The 18,704-nt window shown below is 41.7% G+C and overlaps 1 protein-coding gene across 3 annotated transcripts in view; it reads right to left on the bottom strand.

Annotated features, from left to right (window-relative positions):
* The window catches only part of AGBL1 (AGBL carboxypeptidase 1), a 306,435-nt gene that overhangs the window by 75,333 nt on the left and 212,398 nt on the right, over positions 1–18,704 (bottom strand). For all 3 annotated transcript variants that reach the window (XM_065688671.1, XM_065688670.1, XM_065688672.1), the window contains exon 22: positions 11,612–11,772. In XM_065688671.1, the coding sequence (XP_065544743.1) occupies positions 11,612–11,772 (161 nt within the window). The remainder of the gene's footprint in view (positions 1–11,611; positions 11,773–18,704) is intronic.

Here is an 18,704-nt window from a genome sequence, read left to right as displayed (position 1 = left end):
CAGCAGTGTGGGCTTAGCCTTCAGGCCTTGCACTCCAGGGGCTTTCTCTGCTTGGAGATGAGTCTTTGATCCTGAACAGTATATTTGCACAATAAGGGTCTGGATATGATTTGAAAATGCAAGAGAGAAAAGTGAACAAAAGCCTTGTTTCTGCATCTCATCTCTCCAATCTGTTCCTCCCTGAAAGGAGCAAAGACACCTCAGAAACATTGTCAAAGTGCCTAAGCCAATTTTTCAGCTTAATCTATTATTTATATTTCCACCTGACCCTTTTTTCTTTAAAAACTGAGCTTCTGAAACTAACGCATCAGGTTCTTTGTGGTATTGAGAATCACTTCCATGAGCAGCAGAGAAGACAGGGAGAGGGCTTAAGTCTTGGCCTGCCCTTACCCTTCCATATTCGCCTCTTACAGGGACCCTCCACCTTTTGCTCCCCACACACAAACTGCCAGCATCACATTCTCATCCCTTTGTCTCTCTTCTACTTGGTCCCTTCTAAGCTTTGTCTTCAGGCCAGATACATAACACTGAAATATAAAAGACCTAAAGAGAGAGAGACATGATTTCTTATACGCATGTACTTTCACGTGAGAGAATCTGGTTTCCTTCACCAACCCCAACTGTTGCCAGTAAACTTCCAAGACAATTACTTAAAAGATGAAATGGTTTCTTCAACACTATTCATCAAACTAGATTAGGACGGAGCTGAGTAATCCAGGAAGCTACCATCCTTCTTCAAATACTAAACCTCATCAGTATGACACATGGACAACACTGAAAATATTACAAAACCATTACTTTAACAAATCCCAGGGTTTCCCTATTAAAACCATCTTGAGTTCTTGTCTTCCTGTATCTTAAAAGATAACACATAAATGAGCAGGGTTCCAAAGCAGGTGACAAAAGTAATTAGATGCATAGGAAGACTAAAAAGCTGAGCATCTTTCATGACCAGATGCATGAGAAGGGAGGCGATAGTTTACAAAATAACTGGCAATTTGGGCATTCCCAATTATTCTCTCTTCTAGCAGAGGACAAAGGTGCATTTGCAAAGGTGAAAGACCAGCTGATGAAAGGAAATACTTTTTCTTTCTGCACAATACACAGCTAATCTATAAAACCCACAAGATGGCAGGGTGCAGCCAGGAGCAGGGTAAGATTCAAAAAGCATTAGGCACTTGTATAGGGTAAGATTCAAAAAGCATTAGGCACTTATATGAAACATTTCATTAGAGAGGATTATTGTTATTATAATTATGGGGAAAGGCTACAGATTCTTGTGTTTCCAGGTATAAATAAATCACTGTCTAAAGATAGAAAGGCATTCCCCCTGCGGGTAGGGGCATTCTGTAATTGTCTTCTTATGGCAATTTCTTGCATCTCTCTTTGAAATCTCCAATGCTGAGCACTGTCAGAAAAGTCACTTAACTGCATTAATGTAATACAGTGGATCCTCTCTTCTTAGGATTCACTTACGCATAGATGAAAACACAAGTTGTGTGCGAGAACAAAAAAATAAGTATTAATACTAGGCAAAGCCTGACAAGATTAATCCAGGTAGAAATACTTTACCCAAATTCTTGGCTGCCCCCTGCAGTTCAATGGAAGATGAAACACTGCTTTATTATTTGAAATGGGTGCTTGCTTTCTCTTTGAATTGCGTTTGGACTTTTGTCTTTTAATGAGATGCTGGTGCTTTTTGGAGGATGCTATAAAATGTCATCTTCAGAAACAATTTTAAAGTACAGAGTGCGATGTAAAAACATGGATAGACTGGAGAGAACAAACAGAGTAGTCAGAGAAATAGACAGAGAACAGATGCTTTCTATTCTTCCCCTTATTCTTAATTTCTGAATATACTGGCCTGATAGCAGAATCTTTTTCTGGCATTCAGCTGCTTCGATTGCTTATTCTGTCTTCCAAGTCCAAACCCTCAAATCCATGTTGAAAAAGGGATTTAAGGTAGTAAGCAACTGTTAACACTTCAAAGGAAACCATTCTAGTTTAAATGGTGAATAATGTGACATAGATAAAGCTGGTGGTTATGTATTTTTAAATGGTTACAGATATATTTGAAAGTCTAACCATAAGGCTGCTACCGTAACTTTAAAAATTAAAACTGACCTTCCAGAAATTAGATTTCCTTCCATTTAAAACCCACAAGTTTTAACAGGAACGAATAGAAGTAGAAACGAGAGATGGAGCAGGGGTGGATACAGAAAGCACACCCCCAAACAGATGGAAAAGGAATGCTTTTTCTTTTTTCTCTTACACTGCTCTGAGTCTGTCTCTCCCTCCTGCTCACACAGCACCCCTTGCCCTGGCACTTATCTGAATCCTCAGCATCTACCCACAGACACGAGGGCAGAAGGAAGCCATAACCTTTCCTTGGGAAAGTCCACAAGAAGCAGCAGTGGGGTTTTCATTGCTTTGGCCATTGTATCCCAATCCAATTCTGTCAGGGTTATAATACTCCATAGAGTTTTGCCAATGCATCTCAGCATGCTTTCCCACTTCTTGACCAACACCCTAACTCTTCATGCACACTGAGTCCTCCCAGCACATCTCAGGTTCATCTGCACTGTCCTAGGCCAGAATCAGCTCCACACCTCTTACATTCCACTGTGACAGCGATGAGAAAGCAGCAGTGCTCTGTCCTAGAGTTCTCCCAGAGAAGATCCCTTATCTGGGCTGCATTACTAAGTGCTACAGGCTGGCCAGGGCTAAAAAGGGATGGGTACTTGAAACTGAACTTTGCCCACATTCCTGGGAATAGGATCTGGGATTGTAAGATTGAGTACATTTCTGCTCTGCTGACAAAAAATAGAAGGCTAAATATTACTTTCATGTGGATCTTCCCCCTCACATCCTTCCAGTCTCAGCTCCACCCTAATTCTACCAAGTTCTTTTTACCAACATCACAGTTAACTTATACATCTTAATAAAGCCTTATGGTTTCTGAGAGAACACAATAAACTATCAGAGGCTACAGGGACTGGCTTTCACATTTGTACCTCTACACATAAGCACTCATCCACAGTGGTACACATGTGTGCTGGGCCCTGAAACAACAATCTGCCCATATTTATCTCACGTCTCACACAATACCTCTGCCATGTCTCTCTACAATATCTAGCACAGCAGCAAGAGGCAGGGTCTGTGTGTGACTCACAGCCACAATACACAGAACAGCCGGAGCCTCTGACAGAATATACAATACAGCTGAGATGTCAGTGGAGGTGGTTTTGAAGTACTTTAAAATGCTGTTCAAGTGCCAACTTTCACCTCCAAATATGACACTTTACTCGCCCACCCGCTTTCCTTCCAGGCTATGTGCTCCTTTTACTGCAACTCAACAGCTTTAATTATTAATTTCTCTGCCTTCTCTATTATTTAACCATTTAGTCTCTCATTCGTCTTGCTAATTTTTTTTATGTGCTCCTAGATAGCAGTTTTACACTGCAACCACAGTATGAGAAGGCTGGTCAGACTCCCATTTGCCGGCTGGGCACCGGACCAAAAGGACTTGCAATATGCTATTTGCCTCGAAAGCAGAAATCTCTGTTCTTCTGTTCCCTTTACAGAGAAAGGATGGGGACACAATGTACTTAGGAGTATCCTTATATCAAAGCTGTTGGCTCTCCTTAGCTCCTATTGTTCAAATAATTTATACATAAGGTACAAACTTCTGGCCTGGTGAAAATACGAATCCCATGGTGGTTTTACAGGGAATTCATGTCCTTCTAGCCCTGTATTTCACCCATAACAAGAAATCTACTTCAGACAGTGCCAATGTATGCACTACTGTTACCACCACTGCTGTGCAGGACTATGAGACTCTGATACTACTGATGGGTGGCGAGACCTTCTATTCTATACAGTCTCATAGACTACTGGCATTCATTTTGGTTTGCTTCTAAATTCTGGGATGCTTGGATATCTGGGTCCCTATGGTGGATCCAAGATGTGAGAATTCCACACAGTGAAGTTTTTGATGCTGATAATATATAACTTCCGCAAAAACATGCTTTCTTCTAAAGGGTTGGAAGTGCATTTTGCCCAGCTACCATCCTACTTACCCATTTCATTGCTGCTCCTGCCTGAAGGAGGGTACTGTATCATGTATTGGTATGAAAGATCTGTCTGTCCTCTGCTTTTAAGAAGTCTCACAGTCTTTTGGGACTCTGGGAACACCATTTGGAAAATTTCCACAAGAAAACAATAAATCACCTGAAATAATCTTGGTGATTTATCAGACCTTATCCTTTGGTCCGTTGTTCCCACCAACCCAAACACACAAGGACTCCCACCACATTTATACCTTCTTCATCCATATCCCCTTCATAATATTAAACAGCTGAAAGCAAAGGACAGAGGGAAGCCATCAATAAAGTTGCACTGACAAAGTTGTCTGCTTCTGCTATTGTGCCAGAGCCCTGAGTCTGATGCAACTGGTGTTTCTACTACTGCTGCAATATACATGTAGTCTAAATAAGGATATATATAGTCCCCTGAACCTGCCTCTTCAGCACTGTGACATGTTCAGTCTGAAATCACACCTCTGCATGCGTTCAAGATGACCAATAGTCTAAACAGAATGGTCTTCCCATCATCCTTTGGACCCTCTTATTAAAAACCCATCTATTCTGTTCCAGTGTCAGCACTACCCTGGTCTATACAAAGACCAACTCGGAGGAAAGTGTATGTCCCTCATAATGCATTCTTTTGGGGGACACTTCATAAATGGGAATCACTTTAGAACCCCTGACAGCAATCAGCTTTATTTTTCTATCCCAGCATGTGAAGGACCCCAGTGGCTTTCATATTTCAAGTTAGATCTTAAGGGAAAAGGGCTGCAGCACTGAAATACAGATGCTCCTAATCGATACAAAAATGTCTAATACCAGACACTACTATAGCAATATGCCTCCCAGAAAGGGCAGTGCAGAGCCCATTTGTTCTCTGGATATATACAAGTTCATTATCTGTAGTCCAGTCATATTCGTAGGTGTATGGTAATTTGAATAACCTCAGAGCAAGTAGTGCTTTTGTGCATGTCTGAAGTTCCTTCTATGATCTCTTTCTCTTTTATTTGCTCTTTTCCTCTCCTTCCTTTTGGCTGCTATTAAAATCACTATTATTAGGTATTAAATGATAGATTAGTTACCTCTGAAATAAACACGAATAATTGCACCCAGCCTGGCATAGCTGAGGCTGGCATTTGATAACAATCAACAGAAGCTGTGCAGCTCCCAAGGTATTTCATAGTAATAAAAATCAATAGGAGAAAAATAGGGACAGCTCCAGAAAGTGTTAACGAAAAGTTGCTGAATTACAGTGCCTCACCTATGAACAGCTACATGAAAGCCTTCTGAATACCAAATATATTCATTACAGCCTGCATTTCTTGGCTGAACCTTCCTCCGAAGAATTCACTGGGCTTGCGTTCTCGCAATAACGAAGAAGAGATGCTGAAGAGTGCAGGAAAAGAAGGATGAAGGGGTAGATAGAAGAAGGTTCAGATTCTTATTTAGAAAACATGATTATCAAGGCATATAATGACAATAAAATCTAAAGCCTGTTATAGAACCAGACTAAAACTGAGGAGGTTTTTCCTCTCTGTAGCAGAGACAGCAATTCTTTAGCTCACACCCCGGAGTGGCAAGAAGGTAACACTCTTCTGCAATATCAGTGTAAAAGAGCACTGGGGAGCATTATAAGACAGTCAGGAGTTATGGCATTTCCTGAACTGATGCTAAATGGTTACAGGAACGAGACCACTCCAAAGCCAAAGCCCAGCTTCAGCTACTTTTATAACTGTCACATTCTGTTAATGTCAGACTGCACTCTCACCAGTGCTACACAAAATACATTAAAAACTCCTTTTGGCTCATGCTCTGCATCACCAAAGTGACATGGTAGATTTGGCTTACTTGGGTAAATGCATTTCCACAGCATTTTTCTCCCTAGCATTCAAATACAGAAATACCACATTCAGAGATGCTCATAAAGAAGTAGAAATTTCAAATTCCTTTACCAGCAATAAAACCTGTGACTAAGCTAAAAATTAGAATCAATAAATAACCTCTTCTGAAAGCTGCCACAAGGTGTTTAATGTCTACAAGATGATCAAGGTTAAAAATACACCAGATCTTTACTTAAAGAAAAATGAAGCTTCAATCAAATAGAAATCTGAATCAAAATGGTCAAAATAATTCCTGCTGATTTTTTCTCCACAGGGTTAGGTTCACTAAATGATAAAAGAACACTTTCATCTTCATCCATGTGGAAGAGGACTCCCCTGAGTCCAATTGTTTAGTCTACCTTGGGGGATTGGATGTCACAGCTGCTGGTACACCCTAACTGTGAGGTGATGGAGTATTTTGCAGGGTGAAACACTGTCTTGCACTCAAATTCTTCAGCTGAAATTTATTCCAGTTTATATAACCAAACAAAAAACAACAGCAAGAAATGACATCCACATTCACCTAAAAGTACAGGAAGACTCAAATCTACCACTGCACACAAGTAAAACACTACGTTTCTGCTACTCAAAGATGTACTAAAGGTGCCCAAATGAAACAAGAATACTTTGCTCCATCTGCATAAGTTTGCTGTTTTAACTTTTCTCTTTCTTGTCTGCTTCATCTCCCCAGCTTTACTTTAGCTTGTTCTGAATCACATTTTGGCCACATAGCTTAAACAATTAGGGGAATTGCTTGCACAGCCATGATCAGGGAAGGTGCATTGTAGTGAAAAGATGAGAAATCCAACTGTTCGATACTACCCAGGATCACAATGGTGCATCAATGTGGTACAGAAGAAGAGCAAGCACAGTTCTAAATGATCTGCAAATCCCTCTTGTCAATTCTAAGATTTGCCATCCATACACTGGCCAATCTAACTCTGCTCAGTGTATGGAAGAGTTAGATTCCATACACTGAGCAGAAAAGATTACATCTTGTCGAAGGACCAGAGCAGTGATTAAGCTTTCTGCTTTTGATTAATAGCAGAGCTAGACATATTTACCACGTGGGGTGGAGAGAGATTTGGCTCTGCTCAAGAAAGGTAAGGAATGATGAAGAAACTCGGGGGATGAATAATATCTAAGTCAGCAGAAAGTGCATAATGACCTCGCAAAAGCCTGTCTCAACATATAAGATGTGTCTCACGAACATATGGCTACAACTGCAGCAGTGTATGCAAAACATTTCCTAACACAACCAAAAGGGCAGAGATAAAGAAAATCAAAGACTGTGCCATCAGTTCAAACCACAAGGAAGAAGGGGAAGATACCTATAGAGAGGATTGTTCTTGCTTTCTCTGTCTCTCAAACCTGCTTTAAGTGAACAAACAGTCACTTCCCATCCTCTTTGTGGTCATGACAAATGTGAAGTTACCTGGACAGCACTGACTTAAAATCTAATTGCTTTTACAGCAAATGAGGCATGAAACTTATTATCAAAAACATGATGTCCGAAGTACAAGCTGGCATTTCATTTTCCCAGCAGAGAGCTGCTGAATGCCAGAATTGACTGCAAGACACAGTGGGAGGCTGGAAACCCAAAATTAGTGATTCTTCCAAGGGCACGGCAATAGCGTGCTTATGAGGCCAAGTTTGAGAGAGGGTAGAATAAAAAGCCCATAGGAGCACTTGACACATTGCTTTGTTTTTTGAAGGTGGCTGCAAAGCCCAGAAAATTCTCCACGTATCTCGACTTTGGCCTTGGCAGAGTGATCCAGAAGACCAATCCTAGTCAATGCTGGTGGAGAAAGGGCTGTTTGATGCAGAAAAACACCTAAATATCACTTATGAAAAGCAAAGCTACAAACGCTGAGCCCCTAAGTAGGTTTTGTTGTGATGTGAGAGTGATAATGTCTGAATAAGTGAGAGGGAATATGAAGTGTCCCAGGAGAACAGGGTGAAAATTAATGGGCTGACTAATACCTGGACGAATTTAACCCCTCTTCCTCACCATTGCATGCTATAGTTCTAGTTTATCTTATATGTACATTGCATCTTATAGTTTCTCCATCTTTTGGCATGCTCGTGAGACAGCTGCCATATCGACATGTTGAAGACATGAAGACACAGAGCTGTGATATCAACTACATGATGTCCAAGGATTTACTGGTTTTAGGAGAAATACTCTACCATTCTATTATCCCCAGTGATGGAAGTTCAGCCCCCCTTTACTTAGTCTCAGATTCAGCTACTTTGCTACTCTGCCTTCTGCTGCAAACTTATTCCAACAGTTACTCCACTCATGCTTGAAAATGATTTTGTTTACAGCTCACACTTTAGGGGAAAGGCAGACTGTAAACTGGGGACAGGAAGGAATTCTTGCCTGTGTAACCGAACTGCAGTTAGTTAGGTCTGCAAAAAGATTTCCTCCAACTTTCTTCAAATCATTGGAGAGAGTACACTGAACACAATGGACCTGATCTGGTGTGAGAAATCCTCCATTCACACAAGACGCCTCCATTTGACCAGTCACTTCCCTGACAGTTATTACCTTGCTCCAATTTACTGACCACTGACTCTGACAGAGCTATATAAAGTGCACAGCAAATAGTTTATTCCAGGGAAGCAGGCAGAGTCCACTCTGCTCCTTCATTCCATTACTGCAGTGGGGAAAGAATATGGCTGCAGAATACCCAGAGCAGGGACAGCCTGAAGAGGAAAATTAAAAGACACATACGGTTATAAACCCTGACAGGTGAAAATGTTTGCTGTCGGAGAGAGATGCCGAGATGCCAAGTCAATGCCACACACACCAGACACGAGGGCAAAGAGAGACAAATGGAAGACATGAACTGCAGGTATTTCACAACAGAAGAGACCTCTGGCTCCACAGCTTTTGATCTGTGTACCTTTGCAATGAGACTTTTCATCTGGGAGTCAGCTATATCCAGTGCTGAATTAAGTCCTTGTCCATGCCTTGATCTGTCACACGGAGTATGACAGAAATGGGCACTCAGAAACACGTATTTAGAAAACATGTTAGATTCTTTTCCCAGAAAAGATTAGGTACAGTCAGAGCCATTGCTTTTTACTTAAACATCTATCTGGCATCTCATTTCCTGGGACCAGGACAGTACAGACTTCTGGAACAAGGATAGCCTGCAAGGTGTTTAAAGCCACCACTGCTCGCTATGCAATCCATGTGAGAAAAAATTGCGTAAGGTAAGAGCCCAAACTTTCCTGTGTACACCTGAAGGATCCCCAGGTCTGACTCTGACTCTCAAAGGCACACAAAAATTGGGGTGTTTTCAATCACATCTTCTCATCCTTTCAGAATCAGAGTATAGAAAGCATACGAGGATGCTGTGCGCTTTTGTGGTAACCACCAAAGATGACAAAGGTAGTTTTAAACTACAAATATTTCACTCTCCTTATACCCATGAAGATGGGTCTAGTCTAGGAAGCAGCAGAGTACAGTTTCCATTGATGTAGGTACCCCTCAGCTTCCTCCAGAAAAAACGTATTGATGTAGAAATAGCTGCCCTCCTGCCCAGTATCAGTGTGCTCTCTATATTCTGCATTCTTCCATTGGTTCCAGTAGCACTCCTATTCCCACTAAAATCAAATCATACAATTCTCTTGGCAAGACTCACAGAAACCCAGGAGCAAAGTATTAATTTTCTGACACAGAATCAACTTTCTGCACAATCATTTCCCATGAATTATTTATTTTTAAGAAAGAATATGCTAGCAAATCCTTTGGTACCTCCATCTGCCTTCTTCTGACTTTCTGCAATGAGCTCCTTCAACATGACATATCTAAGTGGGATTAAACAATTCAGATGTTTACCTGGTCTACAAATGAATGCTAACACATTGCACCTAAGCTACTAAAATTCCACAAACCTGCAACTATACCCAGTTGAGTGAAAATGAACAAGTAACTATCACATTGCCTTTTAGCAGTGACATTGCATCCCTGGATGCCATGGAGGTACTCACTAATGTTGGGCAGACTTGAAGGGGTACAAAGCTTTGCTTTCAGCTACTATGGACACATTTGGAACCATATGGGAGTCTTACAAATAAGAAAACTTTCTTTTTTTAGCATCTTGGAAATGATTTGTAATTAGACAGCTTTTTATTTGGGTGCTGATCAACTAACACACAATATTGGGAAAATGGAATGAATTCCCATTAATATAAAACTAAACGAAAAGTAACAGAAGACTATAAAGACCAGGGAAATGCTCACTGAGTTACTGCGAGCAGATGGCTTTTTATCAGTGTCTGAGACTAGTCAGGGTTCAATGTTTTTCTTCCCTTAAGTTATTGTCATGCAAAGGCCCTTCTAGCCCCGGCTCAAAACCGAGAGTTTGATTTATAATCCCAAAACCATCCGCCTAGCCAGGCTCCAGTAATTCTCTCTAATGACATAGCAGTGATTTGTTGGATGGCTGTCCACAGCATGGATGGTGTTTAGCATTCACCTTAATCATTTCATTTATATGTTCACATGTACAAGTGAGCACAGCTAATCCAAAGGAATGTCTCTGCGTTTCAGCCCTCTCTTTTCATTGTTCCTCATAAACATTAAAAGCTGCAAACAAGCTTGTAAGAACAGTTTTTGGCATGAGGAACAGGTGGTGGTAATGTCGGTTAAGTATTCCTGCAGGGCGAAGACTGGAAGCCTGCTATAAATTATGGGGGCATTTCTGCAAGTGGAAAACTTGCTTTTCATTGATGAAGCTGAGAGAACTCTATGATGACAAAGCCATTGGGGGGCTTCAAATCATAGCACATCACTAAGTTTTCTTTCTCCATTTGTCTTGGAAAAACATTATCACAAGCACATGTGCTTGCATACCGCACTTAGCGATGGTGGCCTAGAAGAAATAAATATATTTCTGCTTCACCACATTCAAGCTCAAAACTCCTATATCCTGATGCCTACCCAGGTCAGATTCCTCTTATAATGGTGCAACCTCGCTTAAATACATCCTTCCATTGAATATGGAAAACAAACAAATAATGAGTGGGATCATGATGACTTCTTATACATCAAAAAGTCACAAATCTTTGCTCTCAGCATCTACAGGACCATTACATGAGGAGAAGAGGAATTTATGGGAGCATCCTTACAGAATCAGGCCTACAGTTTCTAAGTCACCCTATCAAAGTCCTTTTCTTATCTGGAATATTTGTTCCCTACCCTGCAGCTCCTTAGAGAATGTCTTCGCTGTAAGAAATCCTCTCCATGGAGGATCTGAGGTGGACAGAACACCACCTGACACTCCAGTAAGCAGAAAAATGTTTCATGCTGAGGCATTTTCCTGGGGCAGTACTATCCGCCTATGCTCCAGTAGTCAGTTTTGATGGGGAAATGGAAATTCACTGGAAAATAGAAATCAGATTCCTTTCTTTCACCTGTTTAACCACATGGATAGCTGCAGGGCATGGAAGCAGTATTTTAGTAGCTTCTTTGGGAGTCAATTGTATCTTCATTTCCTATTGCTCTCAATCACTCCAGTTCCCAAGATGCAAATCTCAGCTATACTTAGTCCATTTGTGCAGATTTAAACCCAAAACATATCCCCACCAACTTGATTCCCACAGGAGAGCCCTCTGAATACTACTATCACTGACCTTTGTGCCCGGTCTGTTATCTCCTCGTCAAGATCTAACAGGAGTGCTGCCTGAGTCATCACCTTCTTGCTGCAGGGCAGGGATTTGAGGTGCAGAATGAGCAAACCAAGGCAAAACTTGCTTCCCATCTCCTCCAGCTCTTGAGTTCCCAGCTGCAGGCCCTGATGAAGACAGGGAGAAAGTTTCGCTGCTGAGTGTATATTTCACAAGTACCTGGAAAGGGTCAGACCTGTTTTGCAGAAGCTCCTCCTTCCATTCTGAATTAGGGGTTTGTTCGCTTTTGCCACATGTGGAAATTTCCCCTCCAGATTCATTTGCAAATTAACTGACAGCACTTGGTCTAAAGAAGCTAATGTAAAATAGCCTCTTCTTCACAAACAAGGAAACAGAGGCAAAAAGTTTAAATAGTTTAACTGCCTCCACTACATCTGCAGAAGTAGTCTTGCAAGAATTAGGCCCCAGGAGGATCTGGCTGTAAATCCACTTTTATAAATCATTAAGACTCATTTTTTCTTTCTCTCTATGGACAAGTTATCTCCTTGAGCAATGGGGAAAAATGCAGGTCCCATAACTGTAAACACTGGGCAGTGGCAAAGATAAAAAGGGAAACAGGGAGGGGGGAGAAAGAAGGAAGAGATCCTTAACAAGTTATGAATTGTTTTTTAAGGAAATCAATTGCAAAGTAATTGCAAAATAATACACACCTCTAAAGAATTTCTATTAAACGCTGATGTCTCTTTAGCAGAGACAAGCAAAGACAGAGAAGCACAAACAGGGTTTGGATTATCAACATCATCTTTCAAGGGAGGACTCCTCCAAGCTGTGGATCCTCACTTGGATGGACCCTGATTATGAATGGTTTGTGTTTAGGGGTTTTTTTCACTAATTAAAAAATAAAGATGTAGCAAAGAAGGAACACACCAAGGGCCTGCATAGCAGGAAGTCAATGTAATCAATAGAAGTTTCATGCAAGCAGTGAGAGGGCAGGAGAAAAATAAAGCTCACATACACTAAAAAGAAACTAAGAAACTGAAAAATCCCTCACTTTTAGCATTAAGTGACCACATCATATGTCTTTAGTGCTAACACATCAGGGGTTGAATCAATTGCTACCTCTGCCAACATCAGCCCTATGCACTTTTGCAGCATGAATCATCTCTGCAGTCAACCTTCTGATGAGAGCTCCAGCTCAATTTCCAGACCTGTTTCCCCAGCTAAGGAGTCCCAGCTCACAGTCCTGGAACTAGCACAGTGTGAGCTCCATGCCAGCACGGCCTGCACTTGACTCTCTACTAGGTATTTCATAGTGGATATCTTACAGGTAATGAAGCTGTGCATGTCTGTAATCGATGACAGGAGGCTGAGCTCTGATCTCACAGTGAGATTATAACTATAAAGTTGTTGCATTTATAAAGTGCTTTGAGATCCTTGGGTCTGAGCAGCTCTCTCATGCTGAAATGTTATTTCTAAGCCAAAAGCATGCAAATGGATGGAAGAAGGAAGAGATTTCTCACATACACTTTTGCAGCTGTCTTATAAAGCATTTTTAGTGAATTTTTGCTAGAGGACAAACTACCACTTCATCTCTAGTGGATCCAGCACATGCAAGTATCAACTGGCATTACAAATACCCTATCTGATAGCTAATATATTTTCCAATAGTAAAGATATTGCAAACTTTTTTCCTTTCTGAGACCCTGTGAGCAAAGCATGAATCTGTAATTATGATAATGAACATGAACAGCACAAAACAATACAGAGCGCAAACATATCCTGAGTGGTCAGACAACTGGGTAAGCACAAGACCTGCCCCGAAGAGCACACAGGCACTCTGAAAATACACAGCCTCACTGCTAGGCAGGGTTTAAGGTCTCTGGAGAACTGATTTCTGCTCTCAGAAGAGTCTCTTAAGTATTTTTATTGCAAATCTCTGGCACTATTTCTTTTCTCCATACTATTCACATCCATTGCAAACTTTGCCAAGCAAAATCCTGGTACAATGAACTATAGCAATAATTAATAACAGTAAGAAAACAGGGAGAGGCTTATGGGAACTAAGGGTCATTAACACAAAATGATGAGAGTGCTTACAGCTCTACATAGATTCCTAAACGTTTTATTATTTTACTTTAAAAGAGTTAAGGCATTTTAGTGTGGCAGTTACAATCAGCAGGCAGAAGTGGTGACATTTCTGAGCAAAAATATGTCATTTCAACAGCAAAAGAGTTCTTTTCTCAGGGGCAAAGAATACAAAGAGCGTCTTGTGGCTTTCCCTGGGGTGCACCTCAGGGTCTGGCTTCCAAGATCATGACAACATCCTAAATACCTATCAATCCAGGAGATGCGAATAGTGACTGTGCAAAAACTCAGCCTGTGGCTTTATGATTCCCTGGAGCTTAATTCAAGATATGAAAAGGCCTTAAGAAACTATGAGCAGAGAAATAATAATAATAAAACCATAATATACCTCAGAAGCCTCAGACGGTAATTGCTCATGCACTGAAGTTAGTTGCTGTACGACAGACCCATATTGCTTTGATACCAGACAGCTCAGGACTAGCAGCTGGAAACCTCAGCTACAGAAATCCTTGTTAACATACCTCATTCACTTCAAACACAGACTTCTTTTTTAACTCAGATAATTCTCTCCCTCTCCTTCCTCCCTCCTCAGCTCTGAGCTGGAGGTGCATAGCATGACTACCACTAAACTGAAGCTGTTGACAGGTCTGACATAGCAAACTAATGCTACTGATGGCATCTACCAGTGATGCAGGAGCTGGTGTAGCGGTTAGCAGTCCGTCCCACTTGCATTGCTGAAAGGGATGCCTGGTCTTCAGGCATTTCCCTTGTAGCTGTGCAGCACAAAGAGCTGTAAAAGATTTGAGATTGTACTTACAACTCAGAGTTGTGGAAATACACTACAAGAAATGCAAGAAAGAAGAATCAAACAGTATAAGTGGTGCACTGTGGTTTGGTTAAGAAGCTGGGAGGAAGCACACCTCCATGGCAGTGAAGCTGTCATGTTTTGACACGTAGTGATGGTATGTGGTCCATTTGCTACAGCTGTACAGGAGGAAGCTGCTCTGCCTGACAGCATCTCCCCTGCAGTGTCCTGCCAGCCTGGATTCTCAGTGATCCTGTCTTTTTCTCCAGCACAATGCTTTTCAGCTCTGTCCTCTTTCAGACATCTCTATGTGAGCAGTGGAGCATGGTGCATATCTTCCAAGCCGGCAGAATTTAAACAAATTCTGAAGCAGGAAACAGCATCTCTGCACCAGAAAGCTGCAGACAAGCTCATCAGTCCTAATTAGTCCATCCTCAGAAACATGTTAACAAAACTACCCTACTTTGATGATCAGTTCGTATGTCCACACAGTTTCTGCTCTCTGTAACATGAAAGCACCAGTGTGGACCAGCATCAGCTTGATGCATCTTGCTCCACTGCACAATACAAATTAGTCCCATGGGCTCTGTCATGCAGTCTTTTGCAGGCATCATGTTAAGGGATAACAGGTCAATTGTTTCCTGGCTATTACAGAGAATAACGGAGCTAAACAACTTTTCCTAATCCCTTTTCACATTTGTATACTGCAACAGGCAGCATGGGAGGAGGGGATGCCTAGTAACAGTCCAAGTTGTGGATATATTTATTTTCATAGGAAGAAACAAATTCCAGAGGCAGATGACACAGCCAATCAGGTGCATGAAACAGGTACTTAGTCTATTAACACTCGGTCTCATTAAACTAATTTCTTGCCTTCTCTGCCAAAACTGATGCTAGCATAACTGCTGGGACAGCAGGATACTCACCTGCATCTCTTAATTGGCACTCTCACTGTAACAGGAAACTGGAAAGCAGGAAAAAGAGCTATTTCTTGACTTATCATTTGGCCACCATGTTGTCAAAACAAATCTTCCTAAACAAAATTGATCAAATCATACTGGAAACACAGTTCATTAACACTCAGCACTGATGCACCAAATAAATATCTGCAACTAAATGCTTCCAATATCTCTCGACTTGCCCTCAGAATACTTCACAGGCTAAATGACAATGCAGTGGAAAAACTTTGTTATTCATTAACTCACATGCTTTAAACACTCCTGCAGCCAAAGGCAGCAATAGTTTCATAACACAGATATTATTGAAGGAGGTGGAAGGACTCCAAAAGTTAAATTAGAAATTTCTCCACAAGGGTAACTAGAGCTACAATAAAATTATAGTTGGGAGCTGCTAATAAACACAAGCAGACAGAATATTTCAGAGGGATCAACTGTTTCCTAGGAGGGATCTTTGGCAATGCAGCACAGCCACTTCAGCAACCTCTCCCACTTTTGGTCGCTGTTCAATCCTTGGGGCAACAGCTTTTCCCTGCAACCTTACTTCCAGTCAATACCTATACATACACATTTACAGAATATTCCGTGCATCTCAGTAGCTTTATACATGCACAATGGTTATGCCCTAAGGCTGGGTATAAATAAATCGACAGTCTGGTTTCTCACTAATTCCATCAGTGAGCTCTCCCTCAGAATACTAATAGAAACTATTTGGAGGCTCCAGAGGACAAACCAGAGAACTGAATGAAACATTCGGTGCCTGGTGTCTGCAGCTTAATTTTAGCTTGGGCCAGCCCTGAAGGTTACTGGCCTTTCAACCTGTGGCTGAAAGTATTCAGACACATGCTGGGGAGCCAGCTATTTAGACAGCTAGGACAGTAGGGAATAAGCCAGGTTTTCTTGTGCTCCAGAGATCCCTCTGGATCAGGTATGGAAGGCAAAACAGATAAGGTGGAGGGGATGGGAATCTGGGCTAAATGATTTCGAGAGGATTAAGTAAGTAGAAAAGGCTGAAGGTGCATGGAAAAAAAACAGGCTAGCAGGAATTTTTAGAAAGAAAGATGAGAGGGATGGGAGTTAGAGACAGAAGATAAAAGGAAGGGAAAGATAAAAGGATAAGAAAGAAGGAGGGGGTGCTGAGGTCAATGGATGCTGATACAGAGGAATGATAACAAGAAGGAAGCTAATGGAAACCTCTACACACTTCTCACCCTTGGAGAGGTGTGCCCTGCTCTGAATGTCTGTCCTTATTTCAGCTGGTACTTTGGCCACATGGCAGTAAGCAAGGCCTAGCTTGCTTTGACTCCTCTCACAAAACTTCTGCTGAATGCCTGAGCAAACCTCTTGTGCATAGAAGCAAAGAAGTAGTTATTGTTTTAATCACTCAAATGGACTCTTTCCCTGGTTAAAGATATACATCTTTATACAGGCAACACTGTTCAAGAGACGAGTGGGAAGATGATGTACCTTCTCCCTCTGATCTGCTGGAGAAAGAGTCCTGAACAACCTGCTCATAGGAGACCTGGGGATTTAGCAAACAAAAACTTGTGGCCAGCAAAACAATCATTTAGGTGATGAATTATTCTCCAGGTCTATTGTAGGGAAGGGTTTCCTTCTTCCCACTGTGCTGACTAGCTATTAGTCTGACATACCCATCTCCACGTTTTCCTCACAGTATTCCCACAGATGTCTGCCTGTCCTTTCAGAGTGCAGGAATCTGCATTGTTTCACAGTGACAAGAGCGTGCCAGGTTCTGATCTAAGGACTGCAGACAGTTCTGGGGAGAAGTTTGCCTTCACCACCTGAGGAAGAAGAGTCTTTTGGATGTGACAGTCCAGAGGGCAAGCTTTTGATAGCAGAGCTAAAAAAAACAATGGGCAATGCTTTTTTGTTATTATTATTTATTAAAAATGAACAAAGAAACAAAAAACCCCAAACCCCAACATGCAAATTCCTAAAGGAAAGCAAATGCTGCTCCAGGGTACTTAAGCCTCCTACTTGGCAGATAGGGAACAGAACGAGGGAACTGTGCAAAGTCATGCAGTGATTCTGCGGCAGTATGAGAGAATAGTAACAATCACACTGGTGACAATCAAGTGCTTTATTCAAGAAAGCACCTTTCTTCCACATGCTCCCAGTATTTATAACAGGTAAACTGGTATCACCCTATCTGATGCCTTAAAAAAATCATCAGGAGTCTACCTGTTACTTTCTCTCACAGGCATACTTTTTCCTGCTATCTGAACACTGTGGAAACTGGAGTAAGTCACAGACAGGTTATAGCCTGGAGACATCTGGAGATTAAGTGTGAGGTGGGCCTCTAAGTATGTCTCACAATCTGTGTCAAATGCATTAGCTGTTAAAAGCAGTCTGGGAAAGCAAGAACCTGAAATTTTGCAAGTCCTAAATTGGCAGCCTAATCCCTGGATCATTTTTCCTCTGTCTACTTCCACTTGAAAGTTTGCCTGCATAAATAACTTCAGTGAACAGAAAAGTGAACAGAAAGCTCTTGGTCCATCCAAGCCTTATTTTCAGCTATGAATTTACCCAGTTTAGATTCTATTCTGCTCTCGTGAGACCTCACTTGGAGTATTGTGTGCAGTTCTGGTGTCCTCAACATAAAAAGGACACGGAACTGTTGGAACAAGTCCAGAGGAGGGCCACGAGGATGATCAGGGGACTGGAGCACCTCCCGTATGAAGACCGGCTGAGGAAGTTTGGGCTGTTCAGCCTGGAGAAGAGAAGGCTGCGTGGAGACCTCATAGCAGCCTTCCAGTATCTGAAGGGGGCCTGCAAGGATGCTAGGGAAGAACTCTTCATTAGGGACTGCAGTGATAGGACAAGGGGTAATGGGTTAAAACTTAAACAGGGGAAGTTTAGATTGGATACAAGGAAGAAGCTCTTTACTGTGAGGGTGGTGAGGCGCTGGAATGGGTTGCCCAGGGAAGCTGTGAATGCTCCATCCCTGGCAGTGTTCAAGAACAGGTTGGACAGAGCCTTGGGTGGCCTGGTTTAACACGAGGTGTCCCTGCCCATGGCAGGGGGGTTGGAATTGCATGATCTTAAGGTCCTTTCCAACCCTAACTATTTTACGATTCTGTATTTTACCATGGGTGTAAAATCATTTTCTAAGCCTGACTTGTGATCACCACATGCCTTGGAACAAAAGGATTTGTGCTACTTACAACTTTATTCTGGCTAATGTAAATGCCGATGCTGTTCACAAAATGCCTAACCTGCTTTAAACATTCTT

The sequence above is a fragment of the Lathamus discolor genome, chromosome 8 (genome assembly GCF_037157495.1).
Source record: "Lathamus discolor isolate bLatDis1 chromosome 8, bLatDis1.hap1, whole genome shotgun sequence".
NCBI lineage: Eukaryota > Metazoa > Chordata > Aves > Psittaciformes > Psittacidae > Lathamus > Lathamus discolor.
Note: the sequence above shows the minus strand (reverse complement) of the source record. Positions and strands in the feature narration are given on the sequence as shown.